The sequence below is a fragment of the Melanostigma gelatinosum genome (genome assembly GCF_949748355.1).
Source record: "Melanostigma gelatinosum genome assembly, chromosome: 20".
NCBI classification, from domain to species: domain Eukaryota; kingdom Metazoa; phylum Chordata; class Actinopteri; order Perciformes; family Zoarcidae; genus Melanostigma; species Melanostigma gelatinosum.
Window position 1 is genome coordinate 17769066 of NC_136653.1, and position 22044 is coordinate 17791109.

A 22044-nucleotide genomic window follows, 5' to 3' on the forward strand; every position below is an offset into this window, starting at 1 on the left:
GGTGCACCTTGACATCAGTGAATATGTCCCGCAGTACTGCAGCTTTTTACATTTTAAATGTCCACAATAGAAACAGGGCAGAGCTTTACGCAGAGCTCAAATAGATATTTGACATTTTATTGTGTGGTAGTACTTTTATGTTCCCTTTGTGCTCGGTCAGGGCTTCGAGCTGTACTTCAGTACCATCAATATCATGAAGAAAGGAAGCTGTTCCTCTTTCATTGACACAACTCTCGGCTTTTTAGATTCGATTTCACTGCGGTTTGGCAAAATAATTCTGAACTCAATAAATAAATCAATGAAGTGTTATCAGTCAGTCTTTATTAATATAAGTCCGCTGTAATGCAGCAATGACTGACAAGTGATTCGTCCGTGCGTTTGTGTTTTTTGCAGACATAAACATGGCTGGCGAGCCGAAGCCGTACAGGCCCAAAGCCGGCTCCAAGCGGCCGCTCTCAGCCGTTTACAGGTAAGAGTTGCCCTCCGAACGCACTCCTTCACTTGCAGCCTTTCTTCTTGTGAACCTTGACTTTCCGATTGAGTTTGTGACGCTCTCCACATTTCTCAGCCACGACTGGAGTTTGTTCTTGTGAAGCTCAAAGGAGATGCTGTTGTAGAAGCTTCATTAAGCAAGACCCTGATGTTCTGGCCCGTACGCATCACAAACAGATGAAAGCAGTGCTTGTTTACTGCAGTCTAATGTGACGGCGGGGCAGACGTGTTAATTCACTGGGACACTTTTGTGTGTCGAATAGCAAAGTATATATTCCCACCAATTAATTCCTTCTGAGTGTTTGTTGCGTTGCATGTCTAATTTTACTAATTTATTAGTTTGTGCTTCATGTTAGTATTGACCCTCATTTGCATTGCATAGCCGCGGCTGGAAACAGCCAGGATGTGATGTGGTAATTGTGCAGCAGCAGAGGCACGCTACACCACTCTAAATTGAAATAGAAATGCAAGAACCTCAATTAGAATTCCTGCGAAAATATCAGCGGTCTAAAAACAGCTTCTTCTTTTCTCCTCTTGTCTTTATTTTATCTCTCTGCCTAAATTATAAACGAGTTGTCATACTGAGCGTGCAGCCTACTTAACAATGATTTTCTTCTCCAAGGTCTAAGAAATAATTTGCCTTTCATTCTCCGACTGTATTCCCCCTCTGAAACCTCTTTTGTTATGTGTGGTATTTGTGCCAGCATGGCTTAGGCTTGCTCTTAACCTGCGGAGACTTTTAAGCAATAACTAGAGCGTGTCCCCTCGAGTCAAAACGGCTTCAGTTTGATCTGCTTGCTTTTGACAGATCCAAAATGGCTGCTCTTAATACGAACGCATCTCTTTCTTTAAATGTTTCTCCCTGTGTCTCTGTGTCTCCGTTGATCTCTCTCACAGCGGTTATGAATTTGACTACGAGTACTACAGGGATGATTTCTACAACAGGTATGTGTCGTTTATGTTATGTTGTCACCTCTGAGATTAAACCAGGAAACAGCTGATTGCTCCTGTAATCCCTCGTTACTGGTGCTAAATTCAAGGAAGTGAAGGAACACTTGTTTTCTGTGTCATGTATCCGCCAGTGATCTGACTGCTTATCTGCGGAGACATTTTCTAAATGTCAAACTTGTTGAGGGCCGTGACAAACGACCACTGTGGCCGAGCACAGTCAAAGCTGGCATTTAGCGCCCTCTTCCCTTCATCCTCTTCACAAGATTTGGCGATGGGGTTATTTGCATGCAGTCGCACCGAAAAAGAGGGATGGTGGTGGATTTCAACTGGAATGTCTGCCGTTTGTTTAATGTGTGCCGTTTGAGGGAAAGAACCCAACAGAAATACATGAAAAAATCGACCATGAAATACCATACGGGGAAGAGATAATACGCCTTAGAAAGAGGTGCTGGTGAAGTAAAGCGTGAAGCTCTAGAATCTAGAGCTTCACGCTTTACTTCACCAAACGTCCATCTAGAGTCTAGATGGACTCTCTGAATGCTTCAGGGCCTCTTGTGAAAAACAGTCAAATAAAAGTGAAAGAAGTGAAGTGTGATATTGTATGCATTTCTTTTTTTCTTGAGGCTTTTTGACTACCACGGCAGAGTGGCCCCCCCACCGAGAGCCGTGATCCCCGTCAAGCGCTCCAGGGTGCTCGCTCCCTCCTCCCGCCGCGGGAAGACCTCCTTCCCCATCAAGACGACCTCCTCTTCCTCCTCTTCATCCTCCAGACCTCCCACATCATCCGCCTCCGGGCTCAAACGTACGTACAAATAAGGTGCTTTTTTTTAAACTTGTCTTGTGTTTTACACTCTACTGTTCAGATTTTACATGAATTCATCTTTCAAAAGAGCACCCTCTAATTGCGCTAATGGCATTCTGTCCTCGTCAAACATAACAAAAAAAGACAGTGAAGGCTTAATGCAGATGTCAAATCCATGTCTCGGCGGCATGATGTCTGCTGTGCTACTTACGCCACTACAAAAAGCTATTTAATTCACTCCAGCAGCTCACAACAAGCCACACCGCAATGTAGAGCAAAACACTGAATCAGTGCTATTCCTGTCACCCAGGATCCATCTGGATCTCATCCGCTCCTTTGATTAACCGTTGATGCATTATAGCGTCCTAAATGTAATTAACGTGAGATTGGGCGCCATCTCTGTGGCGCTGTGGTCAGCTGTGTTTACCTAAACGTTAGACTCTATCCGTAGCGCGTGTAATTGGCCACAGTGTGTTCTCCATTGTTGCCCGTCTAGGCCCAGTGTTATCAGCGCGAGCAGCTTGGTAGCATCTGTGAGGAGGACCCAGTTGCAGCTGGTGTTACATAGAGACAGGGATGGGAGAGGAGGAAAAAAAGCCCATCTCTTTTTTTGGACGGAGTCAATGAATTCTCTGCTGTGTCTAAGCAGCGCTGCTGTATGTTTGGGAGACTAATTTGCCCCTGCAGTGCTGTGAGAAATCACAGTTTGTATTGACTTTGGCCGAGATAGAGGGGGCGGGTCGGTGCCACTTGGGCTGTACGAGGAATAATTCACTTTAGGAGGGGAAGAAGAGAAACGGCCGTCTCGTGCATGGATCACAGGGATGGATGAACTATGAAGGCGTGATTTGAAAGACTTGTTTTGCTGTACTTTGTAAAGTCACGGGCTGCATTGGGAATGGGACAGAAATCTATTCAATTCTGTGTTGCTCAATATCTTTTAAACTAGGTCATGATTGTTTTCCGCTCTAAAAGGCAACTTTTCAGAGTTTCACAGTGGTGTTAATTGATACTGAATTAGAGCTACAACAATAACCAATTAGCTGATAAACAGACGAAAAAAATGATACTTAATTAATGAACTATGTTTGGGTTTTGGACAATTGATCGAAAAATTGAAGACATTTGAAAGCATCACCAAGGGCACTGGGAACCTCTTTTCAAATACATAATGCACAGATGTCTTTTGAATATTGTGCATGTCATAAAGATGCTTTAAAAATCATGTTTCGGCCTCACAGAATCCTCCTCATCTGTCCAAACCGGCCGGACTATTTAGAGTCTGTGTTGTATCAGCACCACCAGCCCCAAAACTCTGTCCGGATTAATGATCCCAGATCAGTGATTCAAGAGATCCGCACTGTCCCTGAGATGAAAAACGTTGATCGTGAAGTCCTAAAATTAGATCCATGACTCATTCCCTAAATCTTATCTAATAATGCTTGTTGAGTAGCAATGGCATTTCCCCCCCTTTTCCTTGAACACAAGCTATTTAAAGATGGCGTGTTGATGAGATGGCGCTGGATTAGGATGTGTATGTTGTCTCTCTGCAGCTTCTGTGACTGATATCACAAAAGGGGAAAAAACGCCTGGAGGCGCCGATAAATTAAAAAGTGTTCCACACTTTCTTATCATCAAAGTCAGCTGCCCTGAGCGAGCTCGGATAATGTTGGAATAAGGAAGTGGGGGTTCACGTGCGTGCATTCGTGGATGTCAGCTTGTGCGATACTGAGAAGGCGATAGAGACACTTCAGTGTCGCCCGCCACCGAGACATCGTTGCGTATCGACTGTTTTCTCCTTTTTTTTTTGCGTTTCCAGAAAGCTTGATTTTCTGTTTTTTGCATGTAGCTTTGGGTTTGACGGCTGCTTTACAAAACATGCGACTCATTCTTGTGATTTCCACGCACCTCTCGCACGCATGAATCATCCTGCTGCGTTTTAAAGATGTATTATATACCGTGCAGGATGCATGCCTTGGATCTCACCTGGGTTGTTTTTCAGCATGAATTCTTGTGAAAGAAGCTAGATTAGAGCAAGCTAACATGTTTATGTTTGTTTTTTTTAATCATAAATAGACATCTTCTCTAACCGTTTATGTTTGATGCATTGGTTCAGCTCATACGTACGGACATGGAAGGGAATCTGCATCGGGATGTGGTGTGGGTGTAAATAAACATCAAAGAAACCAAACTTAAAGAGCCGCATGTAGACATGATAGCAGACACGCAGTGTGTTGATTCTCTGCATGCCTCCTGCGTGCTGATTATCCGGCTGCAGCTTTACAGGAACTCGTGGGCTTGTTTACCGAGCGCTCATCCGTCCTCTTCACCAGCCCCGACAGACTCTGATAGGTGTCAAAGAGAATTTTATGTTTTCCCCTCAACTTCTGGTGTTTTTTCCCCGTCCGCTCCAAAAAAAAAAAGACACGTTTCAGCTGCCGAGGGGTTTACGAATGAGATTATCTGATTGAATTAATGGTGACGTCCTACAGATGCATTTTTATTTTCACTATTCCATATTTGCATATGACACATGAAGGGTAAAACTCAAACTCCTGGCACGATGCAGTTACGCCTCATTTACCCAAAGCTCAGAGATGTATTGTAGCGTGAGACCCAACGCAGGAAGAGGAGAGGAATTATTCATACGGCAGTAAACAGAAGCAGTGGGGGGGCAAACTGCCCTGTTTCTCATGCTGCACCGTTAGTGAGGCAATGATCGCTTATTGTTGCAGTATGAAATAAAAAAAATGCAATTATAACATTATGATGTATGATTGTTTTTTAATCCAGTTTAGTGTCCTAAACACAAGTGTCGCGCATCAAAATTAGATTCAGTCTAAAAAAGCGCTGCTTGTTGTTTCCGTTTCTACAATAAAACCACCTTTTTTAAGGCAAAACTAAAATATGTTTCAAATCGTGAAATGTTCAGAGTTCCAGTCCGTTTACTGTGCTCCAAGTGTTACATTTGAATTTGCTGTTTGGATTTCAGTCACGATGAGTCCGTTTGGTAATGGTTTATTTTATGGGTTCCCATAATGGTTTACTAATGTCTTGGAAAGAAGCATGTCATTTGGTATATTGCAGAGATCATATCCTGAGATAGTTGTAGTGAGTTCATTTAAGTCAAACACTGAAGTCCTACAGATGCTATCCTAAAGTGTAGACCACCTCCACACTTTTGTAATCGCCGAACGCTGAGTGAAGGATAGCAGACAGTTTGTTGAGATATTGGCATCGTTGAGCGAAACGTGAGCAGCGCTGCACAGCACGGTGGGCGTAAGCTGCGCACTAATCTTCAAATTGAAAGCAGCAGGTCCACATTTTCAGCAGCGTAACTCCGCAGTCGGCCAGATTGAGATGTTCTTCCCCGAGGACAGTGGGAATCGGAGTGATGATACCGTATCCAAAACTGAGAGCATTAACAGATGACTGCGGTCACGCCGTGTGACGCAGCGTCGTTAGAGCGAGTGCACGGATGACATTAGGACAAAAGTATCTCTGAATTCCGTTTCTGTATCTCTGTCCCTCAGCGGTGAAGACGGACCAGCTGCAGACCATCAAACGGGAGCTCACTCAGATCAAGCTGAAGATCGACTCTTTGCTGGGACGCCTGGAGAAGATCGAGAAGCAGCAGAGGGCCGAGTCCGGTAAGAAGCCGACCGGCGGATCGGAGCTCGTCGGAGGAGAGAGAGGGGGGGGGAAAGGACACCCACCACCGAGGCAGGGAAATCAAGAGCACACGCTGGCCATACGTCTTTGTGACGCTGTGGGAGATAAGAGCAATAGAGCTCTCCATCATAACAGCCGACAGGCGTCAGCTTCACGCTGACTCTGTTTCTACGGGAGGGCTTTGTAGATGACCTGCACCGCGGGGCCGTCTGAGAGCAGCTCCCTGTGAAGGTCACTTAGACTTCCTGTTGTGCATGTTACAATGTGTCAGCAGGCTGCTCTGGTTTATTCACACGCGACGCTTTTTCTCTTTAACTCCGTGACACCAAATAAATCATGTCTTGGTCGTCTTCCAGGGAAACTGTTGTGTGACGAACTAGAAACTAGAACAAACCAATCCAAGCTTTTCTGGTTGGAAGGAGATTGTTGTTTGTATCGAACAACTAGCAGCGAGAGGTACGCGTGTTTAAATTATCAACTGATCCTTTTAGCAATTATTGTCACGGGAATTTACCTTAAAAATGTTTTAACTGTAAAAACTGGTCTTTACATTTCGGTGTTGAATTTGCTGTAAACGGGAGAGAAAAAGATGGAATGTGTTTTAGAGCCATGTTTAGCTTATAGCGCTAACGTCTGGCCAAGCTACGCTGCGGCCGAGTCCATTCGCCTCATTTGCGTTTCTTTTTGCGACGTTTTTAAATGTTCGCTTTAAATTCACTTGACAAACAATTGAAAAGGCCCTCTGTCTGCACTTTATTCAATCATATACTTATTTGTGTTGACAAATAGATGCTTTGGCTTACAGTTGTGCTCGTCTGTTCTGTTGAAGAACTACAATGAGTTCGTTGTTGACTCGTTGAGGTTAAACCACGTCTGTCCAGCTGAACGTATGGAGCAGCACAGACTCTACGGGACAACACTTTGCTTTGTTTCTGCACAGATTTTGAAAAACGGAAACAAAGAGCAGCCGACCAAACTTTTCTACTGCTGCGTGAAGCAAAGAAAACCAATTCTCTGTGCCCTTCTCCTTCACTCAGAAGCTCAGAGAAAGTATGAGGACAACTGCGACTCCCTGCACGAGGAGTCCGTGTCAGAGACGGCGGAAAACTCCGGGGAAGACGCGGGCGACGGGGCGCTGGACGTGGAGGCGGGAGAGATGACCGACGGGGGAGAGGACGACTACGACGAGGAGGGAAACCACCATCTGGTAAGAGAAAACGTGCCTGACGGGAAGGGAGAGAGCAATGCACCTTGGGAGATCTCAAGTGGGCAGACAGTCTTCCCCTCTGAAAGTTAATTTTCGAGAAATTATTCATGGCCACAGACCTGAGAGAGCTTCACATGAGTGAATGGTGAGAGCGCCCGGACTGACAGTTTCTCCCTGTCTTTTGGGTCGTCACCTTTCGAAAAAGGTTGCAATTAATTTTGACATGATTTGATATTTCATCCAAGGCTGCAATTAGCTTTGACAATCCCAAAAACATTGAATAAGAATGTCGCTGAAGCATCGAAACCAAAAGAGCTAATTACCGTCGTCTTTACACTGTTGTGTTCAGATGTCTTCCCTTTCAACTTTATTCAATAATGAAAAGGTATCTGCATGCTGAAGGCTCCGTATTATACAGCAGTTAAAACATCATTTCTCATGTTTTTTTTTCTCAAGTAAAGCTTGTGGCCGCTCGGGTTCATTTCACACACGCACGGCTTCTGGAGTTCAAGCACCGAGATCAAAGCAATCGTCCTCGGCCTCACCTGGGTTCCGTTGTGCGGTGTGGCCGTGCTTTAGAACGGGCTTTCTCTATTACGCCGTCTGTTCAAACGGGCGAGCATGGCCGCGCCGTTCCTCGATGAAAGCTCGGTGCCCCTCTGCTAATGGAACACGTTATTTCCCGGGGACGCGGCGGAGGTGATTTATTTGTTTGCGGAAAGGTCAGACTGATCACAGGTCGCGATAACGCACCACAAAGACGGTCGGCGCGGCTGCTCCTGTTCATCAGCGCTGACCTTTGGAAAAGATTAAATACAACCTGTGTGCTCAGTTTTAAAAACGCTGAATCCTACCCATGATTACAACCCTCTCTCTCTCTCGCTCTCTCCTTTCCAGATAGAGAACCATGTATCGGATATCGACAACTGAGATCAGGTAAGGATGAATCCATTCCAGCATGCGTGAGCTTCCTGCTAAAGGTCCTGGAGGCTCTTGCAGCTAGTCTTTATTTAAGGCCTTACTAAGGTCCTCATTAAAGGCCTTATCCGCCCAACTCTGTCTTGAGCACCTCGAAACATTCGTTCGTCATCTCCTAAATCACGAGCTCGATGACATTTAGAGGCCCAGCTCCACTGAAGGGCGTCTAATGCCGAATCCAACAGAAGGGAGCGATGATGGCATTCCGATGGGCCAGAACTGCCCATAAACAATGTTCATCTAATTGAATTGTGTGGAAGGGGGCATGAATGTGGAGGCCTGAGGTAAAGAGTTTGCTGGCGGAGAGCGGGGGTAATGATGTGGTCACATCCTCGGTCGGCCTCGGTGCTCAGCTGTGTTTACGAGTCGCGCGCTGTTGATGTTAACGCTGAGTTAAGATGTCTTCTTTTGCTTCCCGGCGAGCAAAGGAGAATCCAGAAAGTGAGGTTCAGATCTATCGGCAAAAAGTACGACAGCGACATTGTTGTTTGTAACGTAGCCGGTCTGTGGTTTATGCTCATAGTTTACAGAGATCAGGTGCCGCGGTGGAGCGCTGAGTCACCACAGAACGCCACAGTTTGGTGTGAACACAACATGAAAGCTTTGAAGATGAATCGACGTCTTGTCTCTTGACAGAAAGACGATAAGTGTATTTCCCCAAAAATGTCGAACTTGTTCCTTCAAGATGAAATGCTATAATACTGCAGGGAACAAAAAGAAGATGTAGATGGTTGACGGCACGTAAAAGTATTGTTGACATTACATCCACAGCCACTGTAAGCTTCTCTTTTTGCTGTTGAGTTGCCGCTTCTTTTTCATTTCTAGTGGGATTACGGATGAATTTATTCCATAAATCTTTTTTTCTTCTCACCGTCAAAGAACTGTCAGCTGCTCTAAAGTTTTTTTTTGTGTGTATATCTCAGCAAAAATGTCCCCAGCTTCCTTTCCCCCCCCCCCCCCCCCCCCCCCCCATCTGCCTGTCCAAACGTTTGGTGTCCCAGTTCTATCCACATCTTAAGAAACCACGTTACACTTCACGTTTTCCATTTCCATGCATTGAACAACCTGACAATCCCACTCGGAGAACGTGTGAATGTTTTGCTTGCGGACCTATAAGCGAGGATAGAACATCACAGTGAGAAGAACCTCAATAAGTCGTGTCCAGAAGGATCAGAGAGGCATCTTCTGGGCGACCACAAAGATATTTACGGACAAGCTTTAACACTCTGCCTAATCCTCCTCAGATTTACAGCATTATAAATAGCCACTGATGTTCGAGGAGCAGACGGCCCCTATAATGTGTTTTCCCCTTCATCCCTTCAGGAGGAGGCAGCAGACACCCCCCCCCCCCCTCTCCCGCCTCCCCCCCCCCCCGGTCAGTGGTATTAGAATTCATCGTCACCTTCAAGAGACAGAAAAGGATTTCTGAAGGATCAAGACTCTCATTCCGGACTGTAAATTGTGTTCAAGAGATGCTGAATCACATTTAGACGGCCAAATGTATTCAAGACCCATTTTAATGCATCGGCCTCGTGGGTGTTCTGTGCAACTTATATTTCATTGCAAGAGGCCGACAGCATCGTGTGCTAATCCTGTTTGTGAAATGAATAAAACAGAAGGGAATGAAATAAAAGGCATTTATTCTCATTTGTAAATTAAATTACGTGGGAAGAGGGGAACATGACATTGATCCACCGTCGCTGCTTTGATGAAATGTGTTTGCGGTGTAATTTCTAAATCTTTTCCTATGAATTTTGTGTTCAAAAATCTAAATGAATAAAGGAACAGTCGGAAACAATCTGCGACCGCAGAATGGTATTCACAAACAAACGATTTTCGGATTTGACTCATGCATAAGCCAATATCTGCGGGCATGGCTTTATCCGTTTGTCACACAAATGCCCCGTGGGGCTGTTCCATCATATATTCCAACTCCTGCCAAGCTCCAGATGCAGAAAGGGCTTCCTGTGGTCCGGGGCCAACACTGGCACAGGCGTCCTGCCGGGGAGCAGGGCCCCGACGTCTCAATGCGCTCCTCCCCGCTCAGCCTGTGCGTCCCGACACGGACCGCCGCTGCCGCTCGGGAGCCAACGCCCGTTCTCCTCCCGCTGCACCGATTCCGTCTCTAGGCAGGAGAGCGAGCGTTTCGAGTCGAAATGCCTCGATATTATCGACGTGATCTGTGATTCAGATCGCTGATGAATTAATGTGGAATAATTGAACATGACACAATGGCTTGTGCAGCCTTAACCATAAATAAAAACTCTTTTAATAGAATGACCCTAAATGTAAATAATAAAGTAAAATACAGACTGGGGAAAGATCTGAACTGGCCAGAGTCGGATGATTCGTCCACTCATTTTGGTGCATTTTACTAACATGATGTTTGACATGATTTCTATGGTTCATATGTGACATTGTGCAAACATTTCAAATGCAGCTTCAGCTGAGCGATTTCAATGAACCCGGCTGTAAACATACAGCTGCAAAGTGAAATCACGTCACCATTTCTTTCCCCCAATGTATAAAATAGAATAAATAAATTTCCTCCAGACAATGACAGAGGCCTGTTTGTAGTCTCAAGCTTCTTCTTCATAGAAAGCCTCAGACGGAGGCAGGTGCTTGGATCCACAGCTAACGTGGGGCCAGGTGTGCCAGCTGATGGTCAGCAGCAACAATCACGGTGATGATGCGTATCAGCTGGCACACCTGCTATATATTAGCTGGAGATGAGGCTGTCAGCATGAACGGCTGGTGGGCCAACGACGTTCATCACAGCTGTCAATGAAGCGGCTTCTTGTCGAACGCTCGGCTGTCGTTAACCGCTGGCTTTGTCCTTGCACCCACTGCAGCCCCATATCGTCTCTCCTCCTCTGCTGCTTGTAAAACTCAAACGTTTTCTTCTTCTTTTGCTTTTAATTCATGAAATTTTACAGAAAGCAGACGGGCCTCTTGTCGTTGGCATTTGAAGAATTCAACCGCGGTGTTTCTTTTCAGACACAATTCAATCCAGTCAGAAATGTTGGCATTGGACACAACTGTAAAGAAGGGACACTGTGAATGTGTTGGGGAAGTTTCGTGGTATAATAACGAGTATTAAGAGCGAGAAAGTCCACAAAAGGTGGGTCGGAGTGGTGGAAACAAACACGTTTGTTACGTAAGAAACTCCACTAAGGTCGGTTGTTGTTGATTTACACTGTTGAGTTGTTATTTAAAGATGATGCTTTTTCAAAACTTAAATAGTTCTGTTGCCTCAATCGTTCCAATCATTTAACAGCTTGTCCTTGTTGCTTTTCTGTAAGATTGATAGCGGCTGATATGAAACTTGTTTTTGGTTCAGAAATGTCGACATCCGTGGTTTGATGAAACGTGCGATGCCAACATTTTGGTTATTGGGTTTCTTAATTACTCTGGGAGATGCTCGCATGCTCTGTAGACATTTGGATAGAAAAATGGATCCCATCCAAAATGTGGATTAATAGCCTGAATAATGTTTTGTTTATTTGTAATTGTTCAACGTTTCGAACACAATGAACAGAAGTCTCTTCACCCTTATTAGCACAAAACCTGGGCAAATGAAACCAAACCACCGCGGGAAATAAGGAAATATTGTTTTGTGATTTGGTTAGAATGACCCTTTAAACCGAGAATTAATTAAATGTGAAGGAAAGGTCGCCTCAACTTCATGAACACAACAATCTGCCTGAAAAAAATAAAATTGAATAAAAAGTCTGTCCAGCAGCTCCTTCAAAATAAGTGTCTGGTGAATGATGATGTGTAATATTTAGCACTATTTTTGGATACAAAAACATGTTTACGGGATAATGGCTCTGCTACACGTGTATCTGTTTTGCTGGTAGCCTGTTCTTTAATAAGCAGTATGGTGATGTGTCAAATATTTTGCAAAAAGTACAAGAAAAAAAACCCTCATTGCTTTTAACTGTTGTGATTTATCTGGGTCACTTTAAAACATTTCTGGCTCGACAGTCGACTTTTATTTTGCCCTGTAAATAGTCCTCATGTTTATTTCAAACACTAATCGACTGAAAGAGACGTTTAAAACAAAGCGGGAAAAGGTATACTGACAGTTTGTTGGGGTCGTTGCAGGTTTCAACCACAATTGTAGTGTAACTGACAACTGTTGTATAGAAATGTACATTTTTTTGTAAAGATATTTTTATCAAAAGGCATGTTTACTGTAACTTTGTATTTTCAGTTCATGTATTAAAACAAATGGTGTATTCCAACTGTTGTAAGGCTAGAAAACTCATCGTCATTGTAGATAAATACTTGTGTTCTTATCAGTAAATATAATGTTTGTCATATATGTTTAACTCGTCAAATAACACTTATTTTACAAATAAATATGAACTGAAGGACAAAGAAACCTTTTGGCTTCATTGCACATCAAAAGCAGACGTGATAGTTGCTCTCAGATTGTTGACAGACGTGTCTGTAAATGTTTGATGCATCATTAAGGCGTGCCTCTTAAAAAATCCATTCTCTCCTTTCATTACCGCGCATCTTCCGTCAACACAGACTGCTGATTTAATTATGATTCATATCGTTTGGCATGTAGGGCGCTTGCCGTCAAGATGACACGTTAACAAGATACACGGCAGCGTGTTTGAAAGCACGTCAAATTAACGTCAGTCAGCGGGGAAGTGGACACCATAACGCCAGCTTGTCATCTGGGTTTTAGGTCATTCTACACCTGACTGACTGTGGATGATAGGAATACATCAACCCAATCAAATCAATCGGTGTCTATCAACGTGCACTGAAATGTAGCTTCTTACTGCTGGTGATGGGATCCCACATGAACCAGACTGTTCTCGTACACTGTTCGTGGCTATACCCATGAAAAGCAATTTGTATATAACTCACAATATCATTTTGTTTGTCATACACACAATTGTTAAGCAGGAAGAATAAAGAGCGACAAACTCCATGTAGGGATGAGGTCCAAAAACACCGGACTGTCACCCAGGAGACCGTCGTTTGTGTCCCGTGTGAAACCAGAAATCAACGTTGATTTATTTGTCACGTAACTTCCATGTAAAATATCCTTCCGTCATTATTCAAACCCAAAAATATGATATTTTCCAAAATCACACCGAGTACTTTGTTGCCTAATCGCAAAGCTATTCTACAAATGACTTAAATTTTGTGTTGCTTTTGGCGGTCCCTATGGACAAAAGCGGTAGTGTTTCGTAGATAAATAATCTAAGGTTTTTCGTGGTGTAAATATGTAAATGACGAAGACATATGAAACCAGAAATTGATCGTTCCTTGACATACAGGCCTCATGACAATGTTTTTGACAGTTTAACCAAAATGCAGAAAGACTTAAAGTGAGATGTATTTCTTTATCGTGCACAGAAATACAGTTTTTGTTTGCCGCCTTTTTAAAAGAAGATCAGAGTCCAGGATCACCTCCATCACAACAAGTGCTGGAGAATCACTGCCACGCTTCGCTTTAGGACACTTCTGTAGGACACACGGGACTTGTCCTCTGGTGGAGCAGCCGTCTCCAAACTCATTACACTCACTCCAGTTCCTGTGCTTCTCTGGGGAACACACAACGTGATCTAGAGGCTGATTGTGACCCTGATTCGGCCTTTTCTTTAAAGACCGCGGAGAGTGTGCACTTGACTGTGCAGAGCAGCGTGGACAGCGTGGACGCTCTCCAGAGCTGTGCATGCAACAGCTGGGACCAACATTGTTCTGGTGAACAGCGACGTCCACTGAAGTCTCTCTTGTGCGCGTCGGTCTGATGTGTGACGCGCAGCATTTTCACAGTTGGGTGCATGTTTTTAGTCCACGTGGACTCTTCTGTTTTGATTGTGTCTCCTCCTGAAAATCAGTTCTTCACCATTTTAGACAACGCCTTCATTTCATAAAAGAAATAGATTGATGCTGGATTTCTTTTTCAAAACATCAGGTGCTTTGCAGAGGATCAAAACCAGAATAAAATCCAATACACCAACAGCTGCTGCAATAAAAACAAGAACCATTAGGAGACAGGAAGCCAAAAGCAACAATAAAGCTCCTGACATTAAAGGCAATCCTTTCATCAACGAGGGTTTATAGTGACTTTAAAGAACCAGTCTGAGCTCTGCAGGGTTTCCTGTGTGTTCATTATACAGACTACAGCATTCATGTTCTTGAAAGGTTTCAGCATGTCACTTCCACTCTGTTATAGCGAGTCTGTAAAGGTAGCTGGGCGGCAACAGATGGCAGCTTTAAAGCCACGGTAAAAGGCAACGCAGTGAGGTTAATGAGGGCCAACTACCATGCCACACACAATTAGCCCGCGGTGTCACGTCCGCAGCACCGGCGGCTGGCATGATTGCACACAGCTGGTTCCGTTTGACCCACAAATGAGAACACGTTTCACCCCTTTTGCTCAATGCACTGCAGTTTATTCATTTATACAGAACTGAAGTGAAGATATTCAGCCGTGATAGTGAGCCGGAGGATGAAAGCGACTCCACGATTTCACTTCACACTGGAGCCGTTAAGCGTCTGCGACATTGAATTTTTAAACTTTCACAGCTGTGGAAATAAAAAAATGTATTAAAATGATTGCTGCTGCTGCTGTGAACGTAAATGTAACCATCGGCTCGCGTTTGTTTATAGCAGCTGACAGATTCAATCCACTCATTTTTGCTTGTTTCTCGCCATTTGGGAAATAATCAATGAGTCAGTTAGCGCTCACATATAGCTTTGCATCTTTGAATCCTCATATGGATTACTGTGGTGGAAAATAAACATCATTTGGAACCAAATTTACAGCAAAAGCAGCATTTGGGTAATACCTCACGCTACATCTTAACCATGTATTATAAGTTGTATCTCTGTGTATCCTCAGTTAAAACACGTACAGTATTAAACCCGTATACTCTATTACATTTCACCAGTTGGAGAGCATTTGCTTTATTGGAAATATTCAAATCCGCAGCTCGCTGCACAAATCTTAATTAACATTTTTATTATATTAGCTCAGGGGCGCGAAGATGAGCATATTCTCCACGTCTGATTTGAAAAATATTTAAATGAATCTTCACGTGTTGCCAATAACCCGAGTGTCAAGTTGCAAAAGTAAGAATGAAGAGTCTCCATTCTCATCTCTGCAGAGGCTTTAATGGAATCAGCAGAGGATTTATGGGTGCAGTGAAGGATGAGGTGTCGCAAAGCCATTACGTTCGGTTAGAGGCCAGAAGGCTAATGTTAGCCTTTAGCTCGTCATGGTGGACAATATCAGCCTTTTTTAGATGGTGTGAAATATGCAGTCGGATTATTCATTTGACATGGTGATTACACCCTCAGATGGTCAGAAGCATTCTGCTCACCTAACCTAAACAGATATGTACATGCAGCTCCTTGGTGAGAGCATTTCAATGCTACAGTGCAGCTTCCAAAATATTATCAATTGGTAACATTGCCAGCATGCCTATTGGATGATAATGCATTGATTCAGGAGCAGGGGAAGAAGAATCCCTCCTCCCGTCCCCGAGCTGCGAATGTCATCAGGTTTTTTCGATGACATCCATCCCGAAGTAATTTAAGATTGAAAACAAGTCGCGGTGACGTTGTATAGGAAGGTGGAGCGGAGAGCAGCATGACTGTAAAGGTCGATCCTGTTAAATCTAAACCTGAAATAGACAGCTTGACTGCGTGTGGGGTTCGGATTTGCTGTTTCAGCAGAAATTAAATGTCACAAGGCTTGAAAAGCTGGAAGTTTGGAGGAAACAGAATTTAATTACGCATGTAGTACATCAACTTTAATCTGTTTTCAAATTTAAACGAACACGAACATCACATTGAATCAATTTCTTGGAGCAAATGGAAAAGAAAACATTCAGCAAATTGGTGTTTACTGCAGGGCTACTGTCTTTTCTAGATATTTCTGCTTTGCCTGTATTTTCTGCAATTGTTTTTGTGGGGAACTGCAAAGTCGTGCAATAATTCTCTCTCATCACCAGCGACGGCTTCCACATTACATCTACTCATTGTTGGTGCAAAGAAATACAACAATATAGAATATGTTACTGTGTTTGCAGTACTAGTAGTGGAATTCTTAGTCAAATATAAAAGGAAAGTAAAAACTACAGAAGCCAGGACAACTGTAAAGAGGATGAATCTCCTCATGCAGTGGAAGGTCTGACTGCTGGAAACAAGAAGGGAGTAATCCTCATCACCTCTGCAGCTGTGTGGGCCGCGTCATCCCTTCAGTTCTGCTCTGAATCAACAAAACCGTCTCGTCCAAAAGTAAAGTCACCGTACGGATACGAGAGAGGCGACACGTTTATCTCCCTTCTCCAGAGCAACACATTGGGAATACCTGACTTGAGAGAGGGTGAGACAGGCGGGCAGAGATAAAGGGAGGGGATACATGTTGAGTGATCTCTTTTGAAGCAGTGTGTTCTGGGTTGTTTTTTTTTGTTTGCTACATGCCTTCAAGGTGTCACTTCATAATTGAATCCCCTCTCTCCTTTGTGACGCCGCAGCCCGAGGACGGCGACGCGAACACCTCCAGGGCCCGCAGGCCACCGCCCCCCCCACTGATAACACTGCGAGCAGTATCGCCCCCTGATAACTCTCCATGGAGACAGACTCCTAATGGAAAAATAGTTATTATGCATCTCAATGGGGAAATGATAGCACAGTACAGAGAATTGTCACATTATAATCATGAGCGGTGAATGGGTAGAAAGGGAACCCTTCAGGCTTGCTGACTGAATCCGCTCCTGCTCCAATTACGCTGCGGAGAGGCCGCCGTCCATTCATGCACAGACACAAATTACTGTCATTTTGCTCCCAAATGTCATAATTATCACTCGCATTGTGTCAAAACCTTAACCCTGTGCTGCGCAGGTTATGCTTTTTCATCAAATAAAACTATTTCATCCGGGTTTTTTGATGACGAAACGATTTCTATTGTGAAATACTTGATTCACTCATTGGCAGTGAGGTTAAAGTGGCATCCACCTGTACAGCACACAGATTTGACTGCTCTACAATAACGTCAAGGATATCTTTTTACAAGAAGCTCTTGAAGAAATGGAGCGGGGACATGATCAGACGTCAGGTTGTAGAAGTGAGGGTGTTATCACTCCAGGAGTATTTTTATGCATCTCACACCTGATTCTGACATCTTCCCTCGAAGGTTGCTTCCCTCAAACCCCCTGTCTTCCTTATCAGAGGGTGAGATCCCAACTTTCTGATTTAGCTTTCTTTCATTTGTAGAACGACCCTGCAGCCATTCAAGCCGCCAGATGGTTTGTTACACGGAGACATTTCAGAAGCCGTCCTTGGAAAGTGTTTGGAAAAAAGTGCAGGCAAAGAAATTCATGACGGGTGATTGGATGCACCTTCTGTCTGTCAAACTCAGAAGAGCAAAAACATGTTTTACATCGAGGAAAGCCTCCAGTGTCGTTCTTCGCTCTTCTTTCGTTGAGAAACACTCACCAGTTTTGAGATAACTGATCCACGCCAAACTCTTCAGGAGCCGCCATTATTGTTTGGATCAAACAGTCGCCTCTCAATGCCGGAGTGGCTCCTCAAAGGACGCTGATTGGTCCGTGCACAAACTGATCACATGTGACACGGGATCCCACAATTGTTGCATGATCTTGTGATATTACAAGTCCTCCATTGAAGTAACCTATATGCACAATGTTGCCCTGAATCAGATACAGAGAAACCTTTTATTTCTCAAACCTATCAAATGTGCTTCTTCAGGAGGTTCATACACATGTCCATATTCTTTCTTGTGACAGCTATCTCTATAGCCATGTGGAGATGTATGGAGGTAAAAGCGTGAGCAGGGCTCATACCAAAACTGCAGTTCACAAAAAAGCAATCTTACAGTCGTATCTGCTCTGCCAAGACCAGCCATAAACAGCTGACGAATGATTCACTTCTTCATTGTACCAGTCAGGAGAGTTCATCATACTTTTCCTGACTTCTCCAGGCAAAGATGAATTTTCCTTGGTCCATTCCAGCCTCATTCCAAGCCCAAATTGGCTATTGATCTCCGTTTCTTTGTCTATTAAGGGAGAGTCTTGCGTGCCAAAATCAGTCTCCGCCGAGACGGCTGCCCATATCTCAGTGCTGATTGATTCTGTGCAGGCTGTGGTTGGCCGGGCCAAGCCAAGGTTGATGGGAGAGGGGATGAGGACGATTGTCCGAGGTTGGTGTCGGCCCGGCAGTCGATGCACATGATCGGTAGAGCAGGAATCCAAATGGGCCGATCCTTTTGCCTCGTTTCTTTGGCTCGACGCTACCCTCTGTGTCTCTGCCATCAGCTGAAAAAGGAAATGGACACAGAGAGGAAGGTTATTCCATTCATCCGTTTGGAGAGCCTTGATGCAATCAATACTGGCAGAGTGGAATGATGGAGCGGCGGCTTAGGCAGTGCAACGACTTCGACTGTGATATTGTAAAAGGAAGCAGAAGAAAGGAAAATCCCCCTACTGCGAGCCAGTGAGAGAACACTCCCTTTTCAACTGTGCCTTGTGCCTTTCACTGGTTCGAATGAGTTGATTGATTTTAAAAACAGAAAACTCCGAACTTAAAGCTATTTTCTTTCCTGTTCAAATCCAACTGTGTTTGGACACATGAAGATTTTCCAAAAATATTTTTACACAACACATTGATTTTTAAAAGAAGCTCCTGGTAATTTCAGGTGAAGCTGCAGTCTCAGCAGAACTCCTCCAGCTTTCACGCTCAACAACAACAACCTGATTAATGGTAATGAGAAGAAATCTCATCTCATTCACATGCTTGTTTTGTATTTTATAAATCTCTCGGATACAGAGCCGTGAAAAGGAATCAGCTTCAGTGTATATTTGATGCACCAGATGCACCATTAAAATGTGATGTGTTTTTATCTGGCTGAATGCAATATTCAATTAAAAGTCCTGTGAGGAAAGTGTTTGGTTATTTGTGTCAGGATCCAGGATTCCCCTGTCTGTTGTGGTGTGCCATGTGCTCTGTTTGTCCTCTGCCTTCAGACACCTCCCAGGGCCGCACCCTTAATCGTGCACGGCTGAGGACACTCAAGCTGATCTCCTCCTGCAGCCTGACACACCAGACTCAGGGCCCCTTAATGAGTAGCCTGCCACTATATAAACTCTGGTCCTGCAGTCTGGGAGTGTCAGGTCGTACCGTCTTCTCCCGCTGAAACCCCGTGGTTCCTCTGCCCGCCTTGTGTCTGTGGATTACACTCCGCTCCTCTGCCCTCCTTGTGTCTGTGGATTACACTTCGCCGCTCTGCCCTCCTTGTGTTTTGTGGATGCGCTCTGCCGCTCTGCTCTCGTTGTGGTCTACGGATTACACTCTGTCGACTCCAGTATCGAGCCACGGGACTTCACGCCGTCAACTCACCAGCCCTCCAGTGTCGAGCCACGGGACTCACACCGTCGATCTGTCAACTCTCCAGTGTCGAGCCACGGGACATCACACTGTCGATCTGCCACTCGGGTGTCGGACCACGGGCTCCACACCTGCACCCACCTGTCTATAAATAAAGCCTGTTTAACATTCACTTCTGTCTCCTGTGGTCTTGCGTTTGGGTCCGATCTGTGAACTCCCGTGACAGAACGACCTGACCATAATGGACCCAGCAACCACAGGAGCAGCTACGCTGGCCGGATATAGCACGCAGCTGGAGGCACACCAGCAGAGGCTCATGGAGATGCGTCAAGCCCTGCAATCCATGGAAGCTGAGGTCTCTGAGGGGGACCCAGCAACCACAGGAGCAGCTGCGCTGTACAGCACTACCAGGCTGCTGGAGGAGACGAGACGTTCCCTGGCGAAGATGAGACGTTTCGCTGCTGAGGTTTCTCTGGGTTGGCTGGTGCGGGCAGGAACTAGCCCGGACAGTCAAGTCTCCACCAGTTCCAGCACCCGCACTATTCCCGCCTGTCCTCGCTCCGCCGGTCTGGGAATCCCCCGTGCCGGCTCCGAGTCCCTATGATGGAACACTGGGGAAGTGTCAAGGCTTCCTGGTGCTATGCCAACGGGTGTTTGACCGACAGCCCCTGACTTTCGCCTCAGACAGGTCCAAGGTGTCTTACGTGGTCTGCTTACTGCGGGGAAGGGCTTTGGACTGGGCCATGTACACAGTGAGCAGCGACCAGCCTAATACTGTGGGGTATGTGGACTTTGTGACTGCTCTGATGAGAGTTTTTGACCCTCTGGGGAACTCTGAGTATAGGGTCAAGCACCTTCTCAGCCGGAGACGGAGCCATGCAAGGGTAGCGGAACACTCGGTGGCCCGGTTGACTCCGGCTCCCCGTAGTCAGACTGCATTGCAGCCAGCTCCTGTTCCTGTCACCTCTTCACCACAGCCAGCTCCGGTTCCTACCGCCTCTGGGGCACAGCTTGCGCCAGTCCCGGCCGCCGCCGTCTCCGTACCGCAGCGACCTCCAGTCCCGGCCGCCGCCGTCGCAGTGCAGCAGCGACCCCCAGTTCCCGCCGCTGCCGTCCCGGAGCAGCAGCAACCTCCAGGTCCCGCCGCTGCCGTCGCAGTGCAGCAGCGACCTCCAGTCCCGGCCGCCGCCGTCGCAGTGCAGCAGCGACCTCCAGTCCCGGCCGCCGCCGTCGCAGTGCAGCAGCGACCTCCAGTTCCCGCCGCGGTCATCCCGGAGCAGCAGCAACCTCCAGTTCCCGCCGCTGTCATCCCAGAGCAGCAGCGACCTCCAGTCCCGGCCGTCGCAGTCGCAGTGCAGCAGCGACCTCCAGTTCCCGCCGCCACCGTCCCGGAGCAGCAGCAACCGCCAGGTCCCGCCGCTGCCGTCCCGGAGCAGCAGCGACCTCCAGTTTCCGCCGCTGCCGTCCCGGAGCAGCAGCAACCTCCCGGTCCCGCCACTGCCGTCGCAGTGCAGCAGCGACCTCCAGTTCCCGCCGCTGTCATCCCGGAGCAGCAGCAACCTCCAGTTCCCGCCGCTGCCGTCCCGGAGCAGCAGCGACCTCCAGTTCCCGCCGCTGCCGTCCCGGAGCAGCAGCGACCTCCAGTTCCCGCCGCTGTCATCCCGGAGCAGCAGCGACCTCCAGGTCCTGCCGCTGCTGTCCCGGAGCAGCAGCGACCTCCAGTCCCAGCTGTGGTCTCGGAGCCGCAGCTATCCCCGGACCTCGCGGCCGCGGAGCCAGAGCCGCTCGCTGGTCCTGCCACCGCAGCTCCAGTTCCTGCCGCCGCAGCTCCAGTTCCTGCCGCCGCAGCTCCAGTTCCTGCCGCCGCAGGGCCAGCGCCAGTTCCTGCCGCCGCAGCTCCAGTTCCTGCCGCCGCAGGGCCAGCTCCAGTTCCTGCCGCCGCAGCTCCAGTTCCTGCCGCCGCAGCTCCAGTTCCTGCCGCCGCAGGGCCAGCTCCAGTTCCTGCCGCCGCAGCGCCAGTTCCTGCCGCCGCAGCTCCAGTTCCTGCCGCCGCAGTCCCAGTTCCCGCCGCAGCGCCAGCTCCAGTTCCTGCCGCGGCCGCCTCTACGCCAGTTCCTGCCGCCGCAGCGCCAGCTCCAGTTGCTGCCGCCTCTACGCCGCAGCCCGCTCCAGTTCCTGCCGCCGCAGCGCCAGCTCTAGTTCCTGCCGCTGCCACCTCTACGCCGCAGCCCGCTTCAGTTCCTGCCGCCTCAGCGCCGCAGCCCGCTCCAGTTCCTGCCGCCTCAGCGCCGCAGTCCGCTCCAGTTCCTGTCGCCGCCTCCGTGCCGCAGCCTCTCCCACACCCGGCCGCCGTCCCAGAGGCGCAACGACCTCCAGTTGCCGTCTCTGAGCGGCAGCGACCTCCAGTGCCCGCTGCCGTCTCTGAGCAGCAGCGACCTCCAGTGCCCGCTGCCGTCGCGGAGCAGCAGAGACCTCCAGGACCTGCCCCTGCTGCACCAGCATCCTATTCTCCAGAACCCGTCCGCCCGCCCGGCCGTCCGCCGGAGCACCCGTGGCCGGA

At 47.0% G+C, this 22044-nt stretch overlaps 1 protein-coding gene across 3 annotated transcripts in view; it reads left to right on the top strand.

Moving 5' to 3' along the window:
- Positions 1–9582, top strand: part of LOC306794081 (RNA-binding Raly-like protein) — a gene marked incomplete at its 5' end in the record, with an annotated part of 35520 nt that extends 25938 nt beyond the window's left edge. For 2 of the 3 annotated variants that reach the window (XM_079291973.1, XM_079291975.1), the window contains 7 exons: positions 394–469; positions 1390–1437; positions 2067–2245; positions 5779–5895; positions 6955–7124; positions 8022–8060; positions 9426–9582. In XM_079291973.1, the coding sequence (XP_079148099.1) occupies positions 394–469; positions 1390–1437; positions 2067–2245; positions 5779–5895; positions 6955–7124; positions 8022–8054 (623 nt within the window). In that variant the 3' untranslated portion in view covers positions 8055–8060; positions 9426–9582. The remainder of the gene's footprint in view (positions 1–393; positions 470–1389; positions 1438–2066; positions 2246–5778; positions 5896–6954; positions 7125–8021; positions 8061–9425) is intronic. The other variant, XM_079291974.1, reaches the window with a different exon arrangement.
- Between the last annotated feature and the right edge of the window lie 12462 nt (positions 9583–22044).